The following is a 20,787-nucleotide window of genomic DNA, read 5'->3' as shown; positions in this document are numbered from 1 at the left end:
AACCAACCAACCAACCAACCAACCAACCAACCAACCAACCAACCAACTACCTGTCAGCCACAGGAGTAAGAGGAATACATAGGGAATTGAGGTACTATCACTGAGACCCCTTTGAGACCTTAAAAAGAGTCCTCAGTACCTACCCTTAATTTTGATGGATGGAGCAGGGCAAAGGGAGGGAGGAGGGAGACTTAGGCACCGAACATCTGGAGGCAGAAGGGATTTGGGGTAGAGAGAAGGGAGAAGGCTCATGTAGGGACCCCACTGGTACAAAGCATTCTTAGACCTACTTTTCCTAACCTATCCATGCATTTCTTTGATACGCAATCTGAACCACCTCCACCAGATAACAATTTTATTTAGAAGATTTTTTTTAGCAAGATTGACTACTTTTTATCTCAGATTCCTGAGTTACCCCAGCTGGCCATGGGGAGCCTCCTGAAGGCTGGGCCTTGTCGATGTGTTGTTTCCTCAAGCAATTTGCATTTGTCTGTGCCTCTGGTAACTTGGAGAGTAACTCGGTGGTAGTGGTGAGTAGGAGGAAGGACCCTAACTAGGGTGCATCAAGGTTTTTACCAGCTTGTCCCTGGCTCTGACAACCCAGTGAGTGTAAAATTTCTTTTTTCATTCACTAGTGTAAAATTGATTGTAAAAGCTTTTCCCTCCTTTGGCTAATTCTATCCCTCCTGCCTTAGTTTTACCCCTGCCTACTTCAGTATTGATTCCTAGCTGCCTCTTTTATTCCAAAACTTCTTGGTCATCTGTGGTTAGTGTTGAACTAAGGGGAGAGAGAAGGACAGAGAGAGAAAGGAAGAAGAGGAAGAGGAGGAGGAGGAAGAAAAAGAAAGAAAATCTCACATCAGTGAAATATTCTGGCTGCTGGTAATTTTTCAAGGAATCCTCAGTTAGAAAGCACAACTTCACCTACCTGCTGTGTGACCTTAAGCAAGTCAGTTCAGCTCTGTAAACTCAATTTCCTTATCTGTCATAGAAGTGGATTGGACTTGGTCTTTGAAATCCCTTCTCGCTTTAACTGCAGGGGTGCCCTGATTTTGGTCATTTTTCCAGGTTAAGGGGGTACTGCTTGACACACAGGAACCTGTCTCTATGGAGGTCCAACTCTGCCTCTGACAGCAGGATTTGCTGAGGTCCTTATATTCCTTAGCTCAGGAAGTCTACTTAACAATTAGATTCACAGGATGATATTTTCAAGGTTGGTCGAGACCACTGAATTTAACACACTTGTTTTCCAGATGAGAAAACTGGGGCCTAAGGCAGTGAAAGTGGCCCATGAGCTCATTGGTAGCAGAGCTGGAACTGGAGCCCAGGTGTCCTGACTCCCAGTCTCCTGCTCTTTCCAGTACTCAGCTGTCTGCCTTTCCAAATGACCTCTTCAGGCCTTAGCAGAATGGTGCTGTGGAAAGGATGCTAGATTTGAGCACCTGGCTTCAGGTCTTGGCTCTACTCCATATTCCCTAGGTGATCTTGGGCAATTAATGTACTCAGTCTCTCTGGGCTTCAGTGTTTCTTCTGTATAATGAGGGAGTTAGATTAGATGACTTCTTAGGTCCCTTCCATTTCTAAATCTTTGATCCTATGATCTGGGGAACATGATTATCTATTCTCATTTTATGACAGCTAGGTAGAGCAGTGGATAGAGGACAGGAGATTTATCTCCCTGAGTTCAAGTCTGATCAACACTCCTTAGTTGTGTGACCCTGGGCAAGTCACTTAACCCTGTTTGCCTCAATTTCCTCATCTGTAAATGAGCTGGAGAAGTAAATGGCAAACCACTCCAGTATCTTTGTGAAGAAAACCCCAAGAGTCAGACACAACTGAAATAACTGAACAACAACAAAAGAGGCATGCTACAAAATGAATAATCTGTGTTATTTCTGATTATATTTGATTAAATAATCAAAATGTCAAAAGTAGAATTGAGAAGCGGACCCAGGAGTCCTAGATGGTTGTCACTCAGAGTTTGTTAACTTTCTTATGCTTCTCATTAAGTAAGAAGGAAGAAATCCCTTGGCCACATTCTTAACAGTGGCACTAGGATCTGACTTACCTGCTTCCCCTGCAGAAGGGATGCTGAAGACAAAACTCCCTTCTGGCTGCTCTGCAGCCTGCCGGTACCAGAGGGGAAAGTGGTCCATGGTGAAGATGCTGGACTTGTCTTCTAGCGTCAGGAACTTCCTGCCAAGAGAGAGACTTTAGCATCTTTTCAGAAATCTGAGACCCTCATCAGTCAGTCAACAAGCATCTATTATGTACCAGGAACCCTGCTAAGTTCTGGGAATACAAACAAAAGCAAAAAATAGTCCCTGCTCTCTATGGTTCACAGTCTAATGAGGGAAACAACATGCATATGATATACAAGAGAGATTAGGAATAATCTCAGCAAGAAGGCACTGTGATTAAGAAGGGGCAGGAAAGACTTCTCGAGGAAGGTGGGACTTTTGCTGAGACCTGAAGGAAACAGTTTATTATAAAAATATTTTCAATATTTTTTCCCATTTTCATCTATTTTATTGTCCTATTTTTATCCTCAAATGCCCTTGGGATGAATTTACTCAGTTGGGTCTCAGGGTCTTTGATGGATTTTAAAAGTTAGGATTTTATGAAGTGAAAATTTTAAATGGGAAAGCTTCACACCCATAGAAGCTCAGAAATAGAAGAAGAGACTTTAGATTCCTGCTACTATCTGAATAAGAATACATTCTACAACATTTCTGACAAGTGGCCATCTGACCTCTAGTTATGGAAGACCCACTGTCTCCTGAGCAGACAATGCCACTTTGGGACAGTGATGTTGTCCCCTTTTATGCAGCTTCTAGCCCCTATTCTACCATGTGAGGTGAAGCAGAACAAGCTAATTCCTATTCCAAATGACTGCCCCTCAAATACTCGAAGACAACGTCATGCTTCCCGTCTTCCCTAGACTGAACAATTGCTAGCTCTTAAAAACTGTTTCTCATGTGGCATGGTTTCCAGTCCTCACATTACATACAAGGATCAGTCAAAGAAACTTGGGATAGAATTGCCTGATTTGGGATATTACAAGTTCAATGTAATTACCCACACTGGCAATGATAAATTCAAATGGTGGTTAATTTTTAAAAAATCACTTTAATCTCTCTCCCTCTCCCTCCCTCCATCTCCTCTCTCTCTCCTTCCCTCCTCTCTCTCTCCCTCCCCCCTCTCTTTTTCTCTCTCTTCTCTCTCTCCCTCCTCTCTCCCCCCTCTCCTCCCTCTCCCTCCCTCCTCTCCCTCTTCTTCTCCTCTCTCTCTTTCTCACACACACATCTATCTATCTCTGTTTATCTCATCAGATATCATGCTACAGATATCTCTACCAGATTTTCCCTCTACGCCAAATGGGAGCAGGGAAGGCTAGTCTAACAGCCTTGTGCAGAGGCAGAGGGGAGTTGACATGAGACTTAAAAAAAAGGTCTCTGGATAGTCTACCAGGTGGATGTGTGAGAACTGATGCCCAACTCACATGGTGGAGAGGGCCCAGGCTTCCTCAGATATAGTTTGGTTGAAAAATTAGTTTAGCATTGAGGTTTTATCTCCTTGGGACAGAGATAGTGGTGAAAAATTGGCAATACCAAGACTTTCTGCACCTCCTCTTACAGAGCCTACCAATACCCTGCAGCCATCCAGCCCCATCGTTATTCAGTGAGCTCTCCCACATCTTTCCTGATTTGGTTAGAGGTGGAAAAGAATCCAGGGCCAGGCATTTCACTGCTTCAGCTTCGTCATTCATAAAATGAAGGAGCTGGGTGAAACAATATCTAAGATCTGCTCCTGTTCCATAATTCTAGGATCTATAACTGGGGGTCAGGTAGAAGGCTGGGCTGGAGATAGGGGAGAGGGAAGCTTAGGGTTGGAGCAATCACCCCCAAATTAATCAATTTTTTGTTTTTGTTTTTTGTTTTCGCTTTTTGGAGGGCAATTGGGGTTAAGTGACTTGCCCAAGGTCACATGGCTAATCAATTTCTTGTTGATTGAGCTCAGAGACTATACTGAGCTGTGGTCCAGAATAACCAGTTGCTGACTTTCTGACCTTGTTTTTAAAAATGGCATAGTGGGGTAACAGCACACTCTAGGGAGATTCCTCCAGGAAGTCTTGCTCCATTATTCATTCCCTTTCTTTCCAATTAGGCTACAGGGTAGAGTACCCATCTGTTGGTTATCATCTTTCACCAGGACGGAGGGAAGAAGTAGGATGTGAGTGTGTTACACTAAAGTTGGCTATATAGGACTCCAGTTTTGCTAAAATTGTGTGAGTTCTGTCTCTGAGATCTCAGTGTAACCCTAGAAATGGATCTTCATAGCTAAATGGACCCTAATTTAAAAGGTAAAACAGGATGGGTGTAGTGACCCTAGAAGCTAAGGAAAATCGTGGCAGATTGGCCTAATAACCCTCTTCCTTCCTTTTCCCTGTCTTCTAAAATTTATGGGTCTCATGTTTCTGACACAAAACCACCAGGTGGTGCTACAGCACTCTCCACATTTGGCTTGGGCCTTCCCATTGCCATGGCAACAGTCATGAAAGGCCACTGGGATGGTGGCATTATTAAATCTCCAAGCCATTTGGAAGAAAGCCATCCTTAAGCCCATGACATGTTGCATTGGTTCTGGGATCCTTTAAAGCTCCGTTAGACCAGAAAAAGATTTCCCCAAACTCCAAATATATCTTAGGAGAAAGGGGATTGTGTGATTGCCACATGGCTTGAGGGAAAAACTCTGAGAAAGTTCGGATCATAGGATTTGGCAGAAATTTTCCTTTTCAGTGCCTGGGAATAATTCATAATAATGAAGCAGAGAACCTTGACCTACATCTTTGGTGGCTATATTTTCCAAACCAAAAATTGGGACGTAGTCTAATATTAAAGTCTTAAATTTTTTTTAATTTTGGTCATTTGGTTTAGGACATCAACAGGACATATGGTTGCTGTCTGGGCCTTAGGCTCAGCCCTCAACTTCTTAAAACATACTTTGTCAGCGCTGGCCCCAGAGTCTGGAGACCCGGGATCAGTTCTGGCCTCAGATACTTAACACCCACACAAAATAACTGGCCGTGTAACCTTGAGCAAGTTACTTAACCCCAATTGCTTTAAAAAAACAAACAAACAACAACATACTTTGTCACTTTGAGGCAAACACATTTTCCTAAAGGGAAAATCTCTTTACTGTTCCCACACAGAAGTAAATGGCCTCCCTCCTTCCTTTTTCTCCTTGTTACTGCCATCTCCCAGCTCTGTCTGCAGCAGGATTCTTAGGCTCTCATTCTCCTGTCCATACTCTCCTCATCCTGACCTGAATCAAAGTCCACTTTTTATTCCTACCTCTACTTCACCAAGAAACAAAGTCTTGGTCTCTTCTGTAGAAAACCTCTGATCCCTGAGGTTGATCAAGCCAACTTACCTGTTAGAGAGCTTTTCAGGGCTCACAAATAGGCTGCTTCTCATGAGGCCAGCCCGGGTGCCCAGGAAGGCCATGTCCACCACATCCTCAGATTTCCTGCGGAAGAGACCAGGGAAGGAAAAAGATTATTTCTTGAAACTGGGACCAAGTCTTTGCTGTAGCTTCCTAGGTTTATGAAAGTGGGAGGAAAAGAATATAGTGCAGACATGAAGGCTTTTCTGGGTCTTCTCTTTTTCCTTTTAGTCCCCAAATCTGACTTTTGGGAAATCTCCTTAGGTAAGCTTCATTCCCAGTGACTTGCCACTGCAAACCATCCACTGTTAAGTGCCATTTCTGGCAGGTCTAGGCTTTCCTATGAAATCCCTTGCCTTCCTTGTTCATCTGATTTCTAGGGCACTGAGTTTCTGTACTCCCTCCCATACCTTCCCTGTCCCATACAGTTATCTTGGCTTCTGGGGAATTGGGACCTGAAGGATAGTGATCAGGAGAATTCATTAAGGAGATACTCTATTCCAGGTCTTAGAGGAATAAAAAGATGAAGAGGTGATGACTTTGTTTATTTTTATTTTTTTAATTTAAATTTATTTTTTTGCTTTTTTTTTTTTGGAGGGGGGAATGCAGAGCAATTGGGGTTGACTTGCCCAAGGTCACATGGCTAGGTTTGTGTTAAGTGTCTGAGGCCGAATTTGAACTCAGGCCCTCCTGACTACAGGGCCAGTGCTCTATTCACTGTGCCACCTAGCCGCCCCAAGGTGATGACTTTGAGACATATGCAGAAGAAGTTTTGATAGTTTTGTGACCAATATGTAAAAACACCTTCTAACAAGGCAAATTTTCAAAAATTTTCTCATGTTGCCACAATAATCCACACAGGGAAGAAGTATGGTGCCAGGTCTGAGGGCCACCACTTCTAATTTTAATCAACTAGAGTCTAGTATTGTTTAGGTTTTGCTAACTTCTTTTGGGGTCTAGACTGAGGGGTCTAAGAAAACCAACACTCAAGACACTGTCTTTAAGAAGTTATCACTAGAACCCTACATGTTTAGGATGTGTAGGACTGTTTCAGAGTTGGCACTGCCATAACATGGAATCATGAAAGCACCGGTAATCATCGTTCTGGTAATGTTAATAACCTCTGACATGGCTCAATTCTTAGGGGTAAGAGGATGAATGTTTTTGCAGCCTTCTTAAGCAATTCTATGGGGAAGACTGCTCAACATGGAGAAGCACCAAGTAATACCATCTGGTGGTAATGAAGTTTATTGGGGCAGGAGTTAAATTAAAACCCACCAGCCAAAAAACTGGGAGAAATAATACAGGGTGAACCAGTAGGGATTTTCTACTCTCCTACTCTCCATATCTAGCCATCTGTCTATCTGCTTTAAACACACACACACACACACACACACACACGCATGCACACACACACACCCTGACATCCACTCTCCTCCTTTTCTCTAGTACTGCTACCACCATCTTCAGGACCTATTCCTCTGGTCAAAATTGCCAAATTCCTTCTGAGGAAACCTTGAGTGCCAAGGTATGCCAAAGACAGCTTCACAACTTATTGAAGAATCCCTTCATATTTGTTTGTAAATAACTAGGCTGCTTGGATTTACCTTTCTGGGGCCCTGTGGCCAAAGGAGCTCTTATAATTGGTTTAGGAGTATGACACAGAGAAGCCAGCCCCTTTTACCTACTTCAAGAAAGACTCACTCCAGAGGATAGTTGGGCATGTGGTCTCTGGGGGGCAACTGTGCACTTTTTGCATTGTTAAAGGATATGGATGATCACTTCTGAGAACTTTGTCTAGGATGTCTGAAATCCTAGAAAACTGTTCAATCTGCTATGTGGAGGAAACTTCCACACCTACTGCCTTGCCCCTATCATTATTCATGAGCAGCGCAAGCCAAGAGTATATGAGTAATTTTCTGAGCAACTAGTTGACTAGGAGGCCCTGATCTATGGCATGCTTGGTCTTGGGAGCCTGAAATGTCCCCAACTTCTTGCTTGGGTCTTCACATCTCTTCCCAGGACATACTCGGATATGTTAAGGGCCAAAGCTGTCCAGTAGGCTTCCATTGGAGCAGTCACCACGGCGTCAAATAGGACCTCTTGCACCAGTTCCTCATCACCTACAGTAAGTAAAATCAGCACTTCACAAAGTAAAAGGAGACTCAAGCATTCTCTGTTCTCATCTACCATCCTACCCATCCTGCCCAGAGCCAAAGCCTTGTTTTGTTCCTTCAGAGGTTTTCCTTTACTTTAGGAAGTAAGAATAGAATGGCTAGGTTAGGCTAGAATAATCTCAGCTCCACCTTACTAGAATAGAGTAGAAAACCTTATGGATATTTAGTCAAATGTACTCATTTTACTAGGAAGGTGAAGAACCTTGCCCAAGATCACACAGTGAGCTAGTGGCAGAAAAGGGACTGGAAACCAGGGTTTCTGAGTATCATTCTAAGGGACTTTTGGACTTCTCATATAGTATATGTGTGTGTGGTTGATCAGGACATCCCTAATCCAACTTTCCCCCAGTTCAACTGATGAAATGACAGATGGAATAGATAACAGACAACAAAGAGTTAATGTCTTAAAGGAAGGGCAAATAAGGGTCTTCACATTTTTATCCTTTATGAGATAGTAAATTCTTCCTTGATAAAATTAGGACACCTGGACATTGGCTGGCTGAAGATTGGCCATGCCCTACATGCCAACCCTACAGAGTGGATACAGAAATCAGCTTGAATGAATGTGACCTCTGGTAGTCTAAAGAGAGGAGGAAGAACCCACTAATTTTTGCCTTTCCCTTTGTACCCTCTTTACCAGAGAGCAACAGGTAAGGAGGGAAACATTTGTTCCCCATGTGTGAGGTTTGTTACTGGGATATTCCATGTACATTATCAGTTTTCTCAGTGATGCTATGCGTATTTGTTGGAAAGTTCACCCTAGGTTTATGTATGTTTGCATGTGCTGGGGGGAGGAATGTTGTAGCTACTCAGTCGGTCAGTAAGACTTTATTAAGTCCCTGTATGCCAGGCACTGTGCTCAGGATATAAGGAAAGGCAGAAGACAGTCCGTGCCCACAGGGAGCTCAGTCTAGTGGGGAAGACCAACTAGTGTATGCAAGCAAACTACATCCAGGATAAGGAGGAAATAACCGAGAGGGAAGCTACTGTTCTTATTAGACCATCGTGGTTTGTTTTGAGCCAATGTGTCTATTGGTTGACTATTATCACCATTGGGGGCTCATGATCTATAGTTTAGGTGTGTTGACCCACAGAGTACTTTGAACCTGGGGTAGTAGTTGCACCCCTAAGTAAACAATTTACAAGTGTAAATAACAGGTCATGTGGATCTAAGTATGATTTCCTAAAACTACCTTCATGGGAAGGGAGGCTTCAGAGAAAGAGAGGGGCAAGTATGGAGTATGGAGCTGCTCAAGCACTTGGGGAGGTACAGTTGCTTTTGAGAGGTGACACAGAGACCTACTATTTCTTTTGTTTCTCCAGAGATGACTTTGTTTTCTACTTTACTGAGAAAACGGAGACCAGGCATTATGACTTCTTTGATCTTCCCTATTCCATGCAAGTCCCTCTATATCCTCGCATTTTCTCCTCCTTTATTGCTCTCTCTGAGGAAGAAGGGCTCCTTTTCCTGGCCAATGACAAACTCTTTATTTGTACCCTTAATTCTATCCCCTCTGATCCCCCTACTATCTTAGGAACTCGGGTTATTACTTCATCTCCCACTCACTTCTCAACCATATACAATCTAGTTTACTAAATCTAAAAGGCCTTCTGTAAATTATCATCCTGCATGATCTCTCTGTGGCTTTTCATATTGTTGACCACCCACTTCTCCTGGATACTTGCTTATCCTGTGTCTTTTTTAAACACTGTTCTATGTTGTTTATCTTTCCATCTTCCTGACTGCTCCTTCTAAGTCTCCTTTGCTGGACCACAATTTATTTCTCCATCCCTAAGTATGGGCATCCCATCAAAGTTTTGTCCTTGACCCTATTCTTTTTTTGGCAAGGCAATTGGGGTTAAGTGACTTGCCCAGGGTTACACAGTTAATAAGTGTCAAGTGTCTGAGGTCAGATTTGTAATCAGGTCTTCCTGACTCCAGGGCTGGTGCTCTATTCACTGCACCACCTAACTGTCCCACTTGACCCTCTTCTTTATCTCTCTTTCTGTGACTTCATCACCTCTCATGGGTTAGATTAATCATCACTATCAATGATTATTGTATGAATTATTTGGGACAAGCAATAATTCTGATATTGTTTCATTTTGTGATAGCAATGGTTCTGTATGTGTGCTTCCAAACTCCAGTGACTGCCTATTATCTTTAGGACCAAATATAAACTCTTTTTAGCATTTGAAATCCTTCACAATGTGGTTCCAGCCTGCCTTTCCATCCTTATTATACATCATTCCCTTTCATGCACACACTAGTCCAGCTGAACTGGTCCTTGCAGATGGCATTCTACCTCCCGTTTCTGCCTTTGAAATGACTCTCCTCTGTATTTGGAACACTTTCCCTTCTCATCTGGAACTCTTTCTTCTCCTGCAAGACTCAGATCACGTGACAACCTTTGCGTGAAGCCTTTCCTTATCCTCACAGCTTCTAGTCCCTTTCTTCACTGCCACCTCCACTGCTCAATTATATTGTGTTCATTTTGTATATAGACCTGGTTCTGACATATACTGGCTGTATGACCTTAGGCAAGGCACTAACCTCTTACTTAGAGATCTAGGTGACTCTCTAAGACCATAAGTTGCAAAGAAGGTGTCAATATGCAGTGGTAGAAGAAATTTCCTTATCTGAAAGTTCTCTATTACAATAAAATTATAGGTCTAATCTCTATTCATATATATATGTCATATATGTGTGTCACATATATGTGTATACATACATCCATATATATGTTTATGTTTACATGCCTCCTCAAGTAGAATGCAAGCTCCTTGAGGGCAGAGACTTTTTTTCTTTCTTTGTACCTCCAGCACCTAGCACAGTGCCTGGAATATAGTAGGCATTTAATACTGTTATTGTTCATTGAGTAACTTCTATGGGCCTCAGTTTCCTTAACTGTAAAATAGGTACAAATAATGCTTTTTGTAACCTAACAAAGTTTTTGGGGAGAAAAGTACTTTGTAAATTGTGAAATGCTACAGAAATGTGAGGGATTACTATTCTCTAGTTTTACTATGATTCTTAACACTCACATTCTAAGTCAGGCTCTTTGCTGGTCAGAAACTGGACCATGGCATCCATCTGGCTGAGCTTCCGATGAGCTGGATCAATATCTGTGATACAGTAAATCCTGGAATACATGATAATGGGGCTTGCCCAGAGAAATTACATCTTCTCCCTTTTCCTTCTCCAGCCCCCTGGTGTTCAATTGCCTCATAGTTCTACTTACCACTCATTGGCCAGAGTCAGGTCTGGTTGTAATAAGTCATGCAATCCTGAAACGAGAATTCACACTTAGTATAAGAAAAGGGAAAAGAAAAAAGGGAAGGGAAATGAATTGTTTTAAGAAAATAATTCTACTGACCCATTCACTAATTCAAGAAACGTTTATTAAACATCTATTAAACAGTTCAAGGCACTGTGCTATCCAGTAGGGATAAAAAGGAAAAAAAAGAGTTTCTTCCTTCAAGGGACTGACGTCTAGTGGGGGTAGAGGATGCTGAGCAATACATACACAGAAAAGTAGAATACAAAGTAGGGCGTGATGAGGGAAAAGGAGACATATAGATAAAGTGTTCCAGGAAAATCTGAAGAGGAACAAACTATCTTTTGCTGATAATAATGATGATAATAGCTTCAAGCTTGAATATGGAAGTCACATTGAATAAAAAAGCTTTTATTAAGTGCATCCTACATACACTAAGCACCAGGGATAAAAAGATAAATGAGAAATAGTCCCTGTCCTTGTGGGGCTTACATTCTAACAAAACCTAAGGTAAGATTACATTGAATCAGTGGATAAAGGCAATAGCTTTAAGCAAGGCACTCTGAGCGTAAGGTTATGAAGATGAAAGCTGTGGTTTATTTAAGAGATTTTCCAGGTCCCTGAAATCAAAGCTTAATAGGATGAATTTTTAAAAAAGCAATTAACACTAGTCTTTATGTATACCTTTGAAGGGAAAAATGGGCCATAAAAGATTTCAAAAGTAAAACCTATACAATATTAACTAGTCACCTGAGGGCAGTTACATAGAAAAACTAATATTTAATTGCCAAAAAGGAGAAAGAGTATCGACAGACTTTCTTAAAGTATATGACATGTTAAAACCCTGCAGAAATACTTTTAGAACAAGCAAACATAGTTTTACTGAGAAATAGACTTTCTAATAAAAGCCTTTGTTGTATTTGTGAAATATAACTGAAAGTGGCTTATCCCTGGATGAAGTCCATAAAATGACCAAGATCCAAGAGTCAAATCAAAAGGCCCTCTATGGGCAATAGTCACTTGCCAACACAAAACTGGCAAAGAAGGATTGTGTATGTGTGTGTGTGTTGCATATGTATATATTCTTATAAATGCATGTACACATACATAATTTATCCAAACGCTTTCAGAAAATACAGATCTCTCACTTTACAAAGCTATATATCATTGAATTTATCAAATGTAGCTTGTTTGATGAATGAGTGAGCAGAGATTCAGCTAACCCATCGTATCCTGTGGGTACCAGACTATTTTAATATTCCATCCAGCAAGTCAGGGGTTCCCTAGGATCTGGTCATCTGCCTTGCTACTTTTCTGCCTCTCTCCACCTGAAATAGTTATCCCCCCCCCACCTCACTCGAGGGAGTAGAAGACCCCTCCCTCTACACACACACACACACACACACACACACACACACACACACAGAGCTCTGGATCCAGTTATTCCATTCAGCTTTGGGGATGGCACTAGCCCATATATATATATATATATATACCTAGATCAGACTATTTTCATCTGAACTCTATAAGTAAGATGAGAATTAGAAACTAACAATAACAGCAACAGTAGCAACAACTGAAATTTATACAGTACTTTAAATTTTGCAAAATATTTAATATATAGTATCTCATTGAAGTCTTGCATCAACCCTATGTAGGCAAACTTCATAGAGGAGATGGCTTCTGAGCTATCACTCTGGGTACTGATGCCTCCGCTGCAAAATGACTTTATGTTTATTCTGTGTATATTTTCTATGTTCTCCTAAGTGTATATATTATTTCCCCTGATAATTTGTAAACTCCTTAAGAATAGGGGTGGTTTCATTTTTGTCCTTATATTCCCAGTGCCTCACATGGTACCTGGCATATAGTAAGTGCTTAATAAATGTGTTAATTGATTAAATTGATTCTCACCTTTCTTTGTATCCCCAGTGCTTCCCACAGTGCCAGGCATACAGTAGGCACTCAATAAATATTTATTGACTGTCTGACTGATAAGGATTCTAGCAGACATAGACAAAGAGACTACGTTAGTCACAGGAGGCAGAATTTAAGAAGCAATTAGTAGTCTAGTTTGCCTAGAGCATGGAGTGTGTGAAAGAGATTAATATTATATGAGGCTAGAAAGATAAGATTGGTTCCCTTCCAGTGTACTATAATGTATTAGAATGGACACATGATCAATTAAATGGATTTACAGATTTTATTATGCAATTTTAACTAAACCTCAAAAAATGAACAAGTAGCTTAATAAGATTCTAATAGAAAAACCATATGCCAATAATGCAAGGACACACAAACAATAACAATATGGCGACTGTTAGTACAACCTCTTAACCAGCAACTCAACCAGATGAGGTGAAAATAACCATGATCTAACCATATTTGAAGAGAAGCCATGGAATCTGGGAGTTTGAAGAGACCTCAGTGGCCATCTAGTCCAACTCACACATGAAAGGAATGTGCATGAGGACGTCCTTGACAAGTGGCCAGTCCGCCTCTGCCTGAAGACCATCCAGGAGGGGGATCCCCTGCCTCTCCAGGCAGCTTGTTCACTTTAGTGCAGTGCTGACTCTTAGATTTTTCCTGTCATTAAACACCTTCCTTTGCCTTTTTGTATCTTTTACCCATTGCTATTGGTTCACTTTGCGGGGGTCAAATCTAGTCCCTGTGTTGATAATAATACTAACTGGCATTGTTATTGTTGTTGTGCAGTCATATGTTGTTCAGTCTCTATGACCCCATTTGGGGTTTTCTTGACAAAGATACTGGAGTGGTTTGCCATTTCTTTCTCCAGCTCATTTTACAAATGAAGAAACTGAGGCAAGCAGTGTAAAGTGACTTGCCCAGGGTCACACAGCTGGTAAGTGTCTGAGGTTGGATTTGAACTCAGCTCCTCCTGACTCCAGGTCTGGCACTACAGTACCACCTTCATATATACCTATTGCCAGGTGCTTTACAAACATTATTTCATTTTATCCTTATAGCAACCCTGGGAAGTAGGTGCTATTACTATTCCCATTTTACAGATGAGGAAACTAAAGCAAACAAAGGTTAAATGACCTGTTCAGGGTCGCACAATTAGCTGTCTGAGACTGGATTTGAACTCAGGTCTTTCTGACTCCAAGCCCAGCACTACACCGCCTTCACATGACAGCAATTAAAATACCCTGAGTCTTTACTTCTTCATACCAAACATGCTCAATTCCTTCAACCAATCTCCATATATTCTGGCCTCAAGGCTCTTCACCATCATGATTGCCCCCGTCCTTCTTAAACCATTTACTAAATACAACATGCCATATGACATCTGACAAGGGTACGAAGCAATAGAAAGTAAAGCCAGGCAATGTAGCTGATTAAAGCCATTCTAAGGCATTCAATGATGAAAATAGAAGATCTACAAACAGAAGGAAAAAAAATCATTCAACAAGCACTTATTAAGCTCTTACCAAGTTCTGGGTACTGTGAATATTAATACAAAGAATGAAGCAACCCCTATTATTAAGGAACTAAAATCAATTGGAGAAGAAAGGAAGTATACACATACATACATATAGCAGAAACATAAAGTGAATAAATATAAATATATACAAAGCACTTAGCAAAGGCATCTATCAGTTGGGAGGATTAACAAAAATGATGCAGAAGATGATGTTTGAGCTGCTTCTCAAAGGAAGAGAGGGACTCCACAAGATGGAGATAAGGAGGAAGTACATTGCCAGGGCTCATGCAGAGGCATGCAGATGGGAGGTGAAGTATCATTTGAGAGGAGCCGAGAGGACAGTTTGGCTAGATTGAAGAGAACAGGATGGGGAGGGCAGGGAGTAATATCCAGTGAGGCTGGAAAGACAAGTTAAGGCCAGATTTTAAAGGTCTTTAAGGGATAAACAATGAGGTTATTTAATCCTAGGGGCAATAGGGAGACAGTTCAGTTAATAAAAGAGGGGAGTGACATGGTCACATCTATGCTTAAGGAAAATCACTTTGTTAGCACTGTTGACTTGAAGGCTGTTGTGATAATCAAGAGATGGGGGCCTAAATTTAGGTGGCAGCAAGAGATGTTGCTGCAGCAGAAATAGAAGGATTTGGCAACTGATTGGATACGTGGGGTTAGGAAAAATGAGAAGCTAAGGATAACACTGGGGTTATGAATCTTGGAGGCTGAAAGGATGATGGTGTCTTCAACAGAAACAAGGGAGACTGGAAGAGAAGAGGGTTTGGGGGAGAAAGATAATAAGATCATTTTTGGATGTGTGAAGACGTCTCCATGAAATACATTTTGACACATCCAATAAGCAACTGCTCTTCTAGGCTAAAGTTCAAGGGAGAAACTGGGGCTGCATATATTGATCTTCACATTGTCTGCATAAAGATGATGGGAGCTGGGGAAGTTGCTAGTAAAGAGTATAGTGGGAGAAGAGAAGGCCTAGAATGGAACATTGGGAAACAACTACAATTAGGGGATAGGACATGGATAATGAACCATTAAAGGAGACAGAGGAAGAGAGGTGACACAGGACTAGAAGAAAACCAGGAGACATAAGTGTCACAAAAACCCAGAGGGGAGAGTATTTGGGAGGAGAGGTTGGCTAAAAGCAGGTGATGAGCCAAAGAGGAAGAGGACTCAAAAAGACCACCATATTTGACAATTTAGATATTATCGGTAATTTGGGGGATTGAAGTTTCAATTTAGTGATGACAATGGATGCCAGGCTGCAAAAGGTTGAGGAGTGAGAGGAGAGAAAGCGGAGGGACTGAGTGGGGGTAGCTTGTTCAAGTAGCATGGCAAAGAAATGGAGGAAGGAAGTGGCACAATAGTTTTAGGGAAAGATTGGGTCTAATGAAGGTTTTTTTGGCTCTGAGAAGATGATCAAGTGCACATGTAGAATGGTGGCAAGCAGAATGGCTACGTTTTGTTAGAGAAAATGGAAAAGATTTGCAAAAATCATCATAACATAATTTGCTCTCCATCAAAGACAGTGGAATCACTAAACTTGGACCCCAATATAATAATCTTGGATATGCTTATGTGATAGAAAAGTCTCAAAGATGGAAAAAGGAGTTGGATTGGACCAAATGTATATAGAGGAGATCTGGATACTATATTTTAGAGGAAATCTATGATAGAGGTGACACAATTTTGTTAGTCCTGAAAAACTAATATATAGGAATGGAATGTACAAAAATGTAAAAAAAAATATTTTCCCTTAATACTTAAAAAAGGTGACCAAGAAGAGAATATCAATAACTATTGACCTCTAGGCCTACTCTTCAGGTTATATAGAATCTTTGATGATCTCTGAATCAAGATAGTACATGAAGGTAGTAGTAGTGGAGACTAAGCAGGTTTTCATAAGAAATAGTTAACAATGGATTAAATATCTATTATTTCACAATTAACAAAGATACAGACATTCTAAGATCCCATTATGCTTACTGATTATTAATTTTTTTGGAGGGCAATTGGGGTTAAATGTCTTGCCCAGGGTCACACGGCTAGTTTTTTGTGTTAAGTGTCTGAGGCCAGATTTGAATTCAGGTCCTCCTGACTCCAGGGCCAGTGCTCTATTCACTGCGCCACCTAGCCGCCCCTTGATTATTGATTTTTAAAAAATTGATTCAGTAGAACAAAACCCTGCCTTACATTTCAAACTGGGCATCTTAAACTCAATAAGTCTTGAACTCTTTCACCCAAAATACCTTCCCCTTTCCAATCCTCTTTATTTCTGCTGATGGTACCACCATCCTTCCAGTTTCCAAGATTTATAATTTTGGCATTGGCCTTGACTCCTCACTCTTCCTCACTTCATATACCCAGTTGGTCACCAAATATTGCCATTTCTATGTGTGACAACATTTCTTGCATCTTACCTCTTCTCTACACTCACAGTTGCCATCTTCCTTGTAGGCCCTCATCTCTTCTCTTTTGCATTATTGCTACAGCTAACTGCTCTGTTTCTTTGCCTTAATTTTCTCACTACTCAACAAGTCTATCCTACACAATGCTTGCCTGGGATTTTCTTAAGCACAGATCTGACCATGTCACTCTCCTCTTTCATCAACTCTTCTGGTGTCCTATTGCCTCTAGGATGAAATATAGCCTCCTTATTTAGCCTTCAAAGTCCTTTAAAACCTGCCCTTAATCTTTCTAGGCTCATTGGACTCCTGCTCCAATATTCTGTGATCCAGTGAAACTGGCTTCTGTTTCTAACACATGATACTCCATTTTCCATCATGCAGGTTCCATCTCCCATGCCCAGAATGCACTCCCTCCTTGCCTCCATGTCACAAAATCCATCCTTTCCTTCAACATGTAACATAAGCAATATTTTTTTCAAGGAGTAGTTCTTCACTCCCCAAAGGCCTTCTTAAATTACCTGGTACATAACTACTTTGCATTTATTTTCCTTATATTTATTTTGTGTATACTTAATGTATACTTATATGTGTTTGTTGTTTTCCTAATTAGTATGTAAGGTTCTTGTAGAGATAGTTTCATTCACTGTAGTTCTATGTCCAAGGCCTACTACAGTGCTTGACAAATAGTAGGTGCTTAATTAATGCTTCTTGATTGATTACAGGTGCTTTTACAACAAAGCATCTTCCATACATACACTGAAATCATTCAAGATTCCTCTAGAAGATACAATGATTGAAAAAACACCATCATTGATAGTAGACATCAGAAGAAGCATAACACATCAATGTGTATTCTCTCTAAAGGTATTTATCTCCTTGATGGAAGATATTTGGCACAGAGCCCAATCAGAAAAGGATTTCCCTGTGAATGGTAAGGTATTCCAGATACTATGATTTGAAGATAAAATATTCTAGATCCTACTAGAAAAGATCTGTAATTCTTCAAAGGAGTTTCACTTGCCTACCTACACAGGAAAGACCAAGTAGATGAAGAATGTCTATTGCCCAGTTTTTATCATGGATTTGGCTTGAAAATTTGTCCAATATATGTATATCTGGGACAGACAGACAACATATTTGGCTCAAAGCTAAACAAGAAGAGGAGATTGGCTTGGATTGTCTTTGGGAAATGGCAACAGTTCACGGATATTGTTTTGGTGTCATTATATGGTAGTGAGACATGGTATACAAAGGTCTCTAAATGATTAAAAATGAGTATCACACTCATGGAGAAGAGCATGGATGTGTGAGTGTGAGCAGATCATAAAATATAGGCACTGACTAGCTCCCAAGAAAAGGAGTAAAGGAGTAAAATATCATCAAGGAACTGTATGATAGGAAGAGAAGATAGGCTGGTCATGGGCAAGAAACGAAGCCAGAGAGAGAGAGAGCCAGGCTTTTCCACTGCTACCTTTTCAATATCAAGGGTGAAAGTGAGGAAGACCTCTAGCATGTGGAGTAGATCCCCTGTGATGAGTTGATGGGAGGACACACAGGATGGTTAGGAATAGATAGATTGCATTTTGCATCATTGGAGGGAACTCTTGAATTGATGAGATCATCTATTTAAGAATTCTTCTTAAATGCTATTAATTTCTTTATCTCATTCTTTAAATTTTACATTTTGATTGTGCATTTTAGAATAACCATCATATATTTTAATATGCTACTATAGTTATTGCTAATTATAGAAACTATAAAATATGGTAATAGTAATAATTTTATTGACGGAGTGCAAAATCAAAAAAAGTTTAGAGAACACTGTTCTGAAAGGCTTGTGGTCCTAGCACGTATGTATTTTTCTTTGGTAATACCAGGGACCAACATGAACAGTGCCATATCACAAGAGTTGGGGTTTTATGGGTGGTGAAACCGGGCTGAGGGGGGTTCTTCCTTGTCTCCTATGTTAGGCACTATAATTCATTCTCTGTCTCCCTCCTGCTTCACTCTGTCTCTGTCTATCTTTCTATCCATTTATCACTCTCTATTTATCTCCCCCTTCCTGCCTCTCTTTTCTACCTCCTCCCCATTTGTTTCAACCCTCCAAATTTGAGATAACAGATTTAAATGATTGAATAAGAAATGTATTTCATGGAAGCTCAGAGGAAGGCATTCTCCTTCAACAATTTCCTTCTTGTATGTAACATTCTGTCTTCCTCAAATCTCACAGAATTGGACTATTGACAGTTGGCAAGCCTAGTGCTTAATCAATTGTGTTGCCTGGCTGGCTGACTGATTCTTTGTGTCCTGGTAACCCAGATATCGTGAAGCTTGCAGACACCTCCTCACCAGACAGTCACTGTTCTTAGAATCTGTTCCAAGTAGGGAATTCTGGGGGGCTGCCAAATCTGTTTACCCCAGGGCTGGCCCTGTCCATTATTCCAGAAATGAAGGAAAAAAACAAAGAAATAAACATTGCTTTGACCCACCTTCCTCTACTGAAGTATTTCCCAGCAGGATGTACTCCCCATGGCCTCTGGACAGCACCATTCCGAGACTGCATCAAAGAGCAAAGGGAATTATTATTCATCAGCATCAAATGGCCTCTAGTCTTCCATGCCTACTTCATGGAACCTCAGAGTTGGAAGAGACATAAGAGGTCACTTTATCCAACTCACACTTTTTTTCTGGCCTGGACCTATGACTTCATCCATATGGGAAACTCCAACAAGTGCAGAAACTACCACCAGCAGCGAAGATATCCAGCAAAGACTACTCTGTATCTTATGATGTTAGAGTTTCCTGGGGCATAGGGAGGTTAAGAGACTTCCCCAGAGGTTGTGTCAGAATCAGGACTTGCATGAAGGTCTTTCGGACTCCAAGCCTGGCCTTCTATCCTCCATGTTATGAGATCTCTTCCCTTCTTTTCTCAGCCTGTGAGTTGCCCATACATTTGGCTCTAGCATTAAAGGCTTTTCCTGTTAGAACTAGAGGGGTCACCCCCAAACACTTCACACTCTCCCCCCCTGTTTCATGACTCCACCTCCTCCTCTTCTAGATAAAGGTGGTTGACAATCTTTTGACTTAAGAGAACCCATTCCCCTGTTACAAGAGAATACTTACCCAGTATCCCAATACCTACCAAATTCCAAAGACCCCAAAATTGATTAAGCTCCCTACTACAAAAATAAACTCAGCAACCCTCCTTGCCTCTTTTCCCCAGAACTCAATTTGACCTTGTCCTCCTCTGGAGTAAAGGAAACCTTGAATGGGACCTCACAGGCTCTCCTTACCCCCAATATTTCTTAACTTCATCTCATTCCAAGTTCTCATGGACATGTTAGTACAGTACCACTCTAAGACGACAGATATCGTAGTTATATCTAACATCTCTACCAGCCAAAACCATTATTGATAACTGATAATTTGTTTATAAACAATTAAGGAAGTTTTAGAGAAAATAAGTCAGAGAGGAAACTTGTTTTTTCATTCAGTAAGTCTATATGAAGTCTACCTTCATTGTGGGTCTTCATAACTATAGGTTTTTGGAGGCACAAAAAAGCTCAAAGATGCAAACTCAAAGCTCTCATTTTACAGATGAAGAAATTGGGGGCCAGAGATACTAAATGAGGGCTAGTTTATGGGAGAGTTGGACCAGAGACCAGTCTGACTTCTTCAGTGCTCTTTCCCCAACCTCATTCTGCATTGTTAAGTTAGGAATTCTTCAAACACCACTTCAACCCATTATAACGCCATCTATCCAGGCCAGGAGAGGGCTGGCAGTCATGTTTCCTGCTTGGCTTGGGTCACTCAACTCACCTGAAAGGTGTGTCACTGATGTCTGTAAAGAAGTAATCATTGGTGAGGAAGAGGACCCGCCTCTGGAACAAGAGAGAAGAAAATGGAGTTTGTTTTGGAGTTGATATAAGCTGATTTATTGAAACCATATCTCTCCACAAAATACCCAGAGTATTTGACCACTGAAGAGCTTGGAAAATCCTGTTTTCTCATCTCCTCCCCCCACT

General features: G+C 41.0%; 1 protein-coding gene across 1 annotated transcript in view; it reads right to left on the bottom strand.

Annotated features, from left to right (window-relative positions):
- Positions 1-20,787, bottom strand: part of CACNA2D4 (calcium voltage-gated channel auxiliary subunit alpha2delta 4) — a 169,991-nt gene that overhangs the window by 95,736 nt on the left and 53,468 nt on the right. The window contains exons 19-25 of the mRNA XM_069094324.1: positions 20,582-20,643; positions 19,252-19,319; positions 10,865-10,910; positions 10,668-10,765; positions 7,475-7,568; positions 5,434-5,529; positions 2,069-2,196 (exon numbers count right to left, since the gene is read on the bottom strand). Of these exons, the coding sequence (XP_068950425.1) occupies positions 2,069-2,196; positions 5,434-5,529; positions 7,475-7,568; positions 10,668-10,765; positions 10,865-10,910; positions 19,252-19,319; positions 20,582-20,643 (592 nt within the window). The remainder of the gene's footprint in view (positions 1-2,068; positions 2,197-5,433; positions 5,530-7,474; positions 7,569-10,667; positions 10,766-10,864; positions 10,911-19,251; positions 19,320-20,581; positions 20,644-20,787) is intronic.

Source organism: Petaurus breviceps, unplaced genomic scaffold (assembly GCF_028583685.1).
Source record: "Petaurus breviceps papuanus isolate PSGF00001 unplaced genomic scaffold, PetGlider_PUasm1.0 216, whole genome shotgun sequence".
Lineage (NCBI taxonomy): Eukaryota > Metazoa > Chordata > Mammalia > Diprotodontia > Petauridae > Petaurus > Petaurus breviceps.
This window is presented reverse-complemented; position numbering and strand designations above follow the sequence as displayed.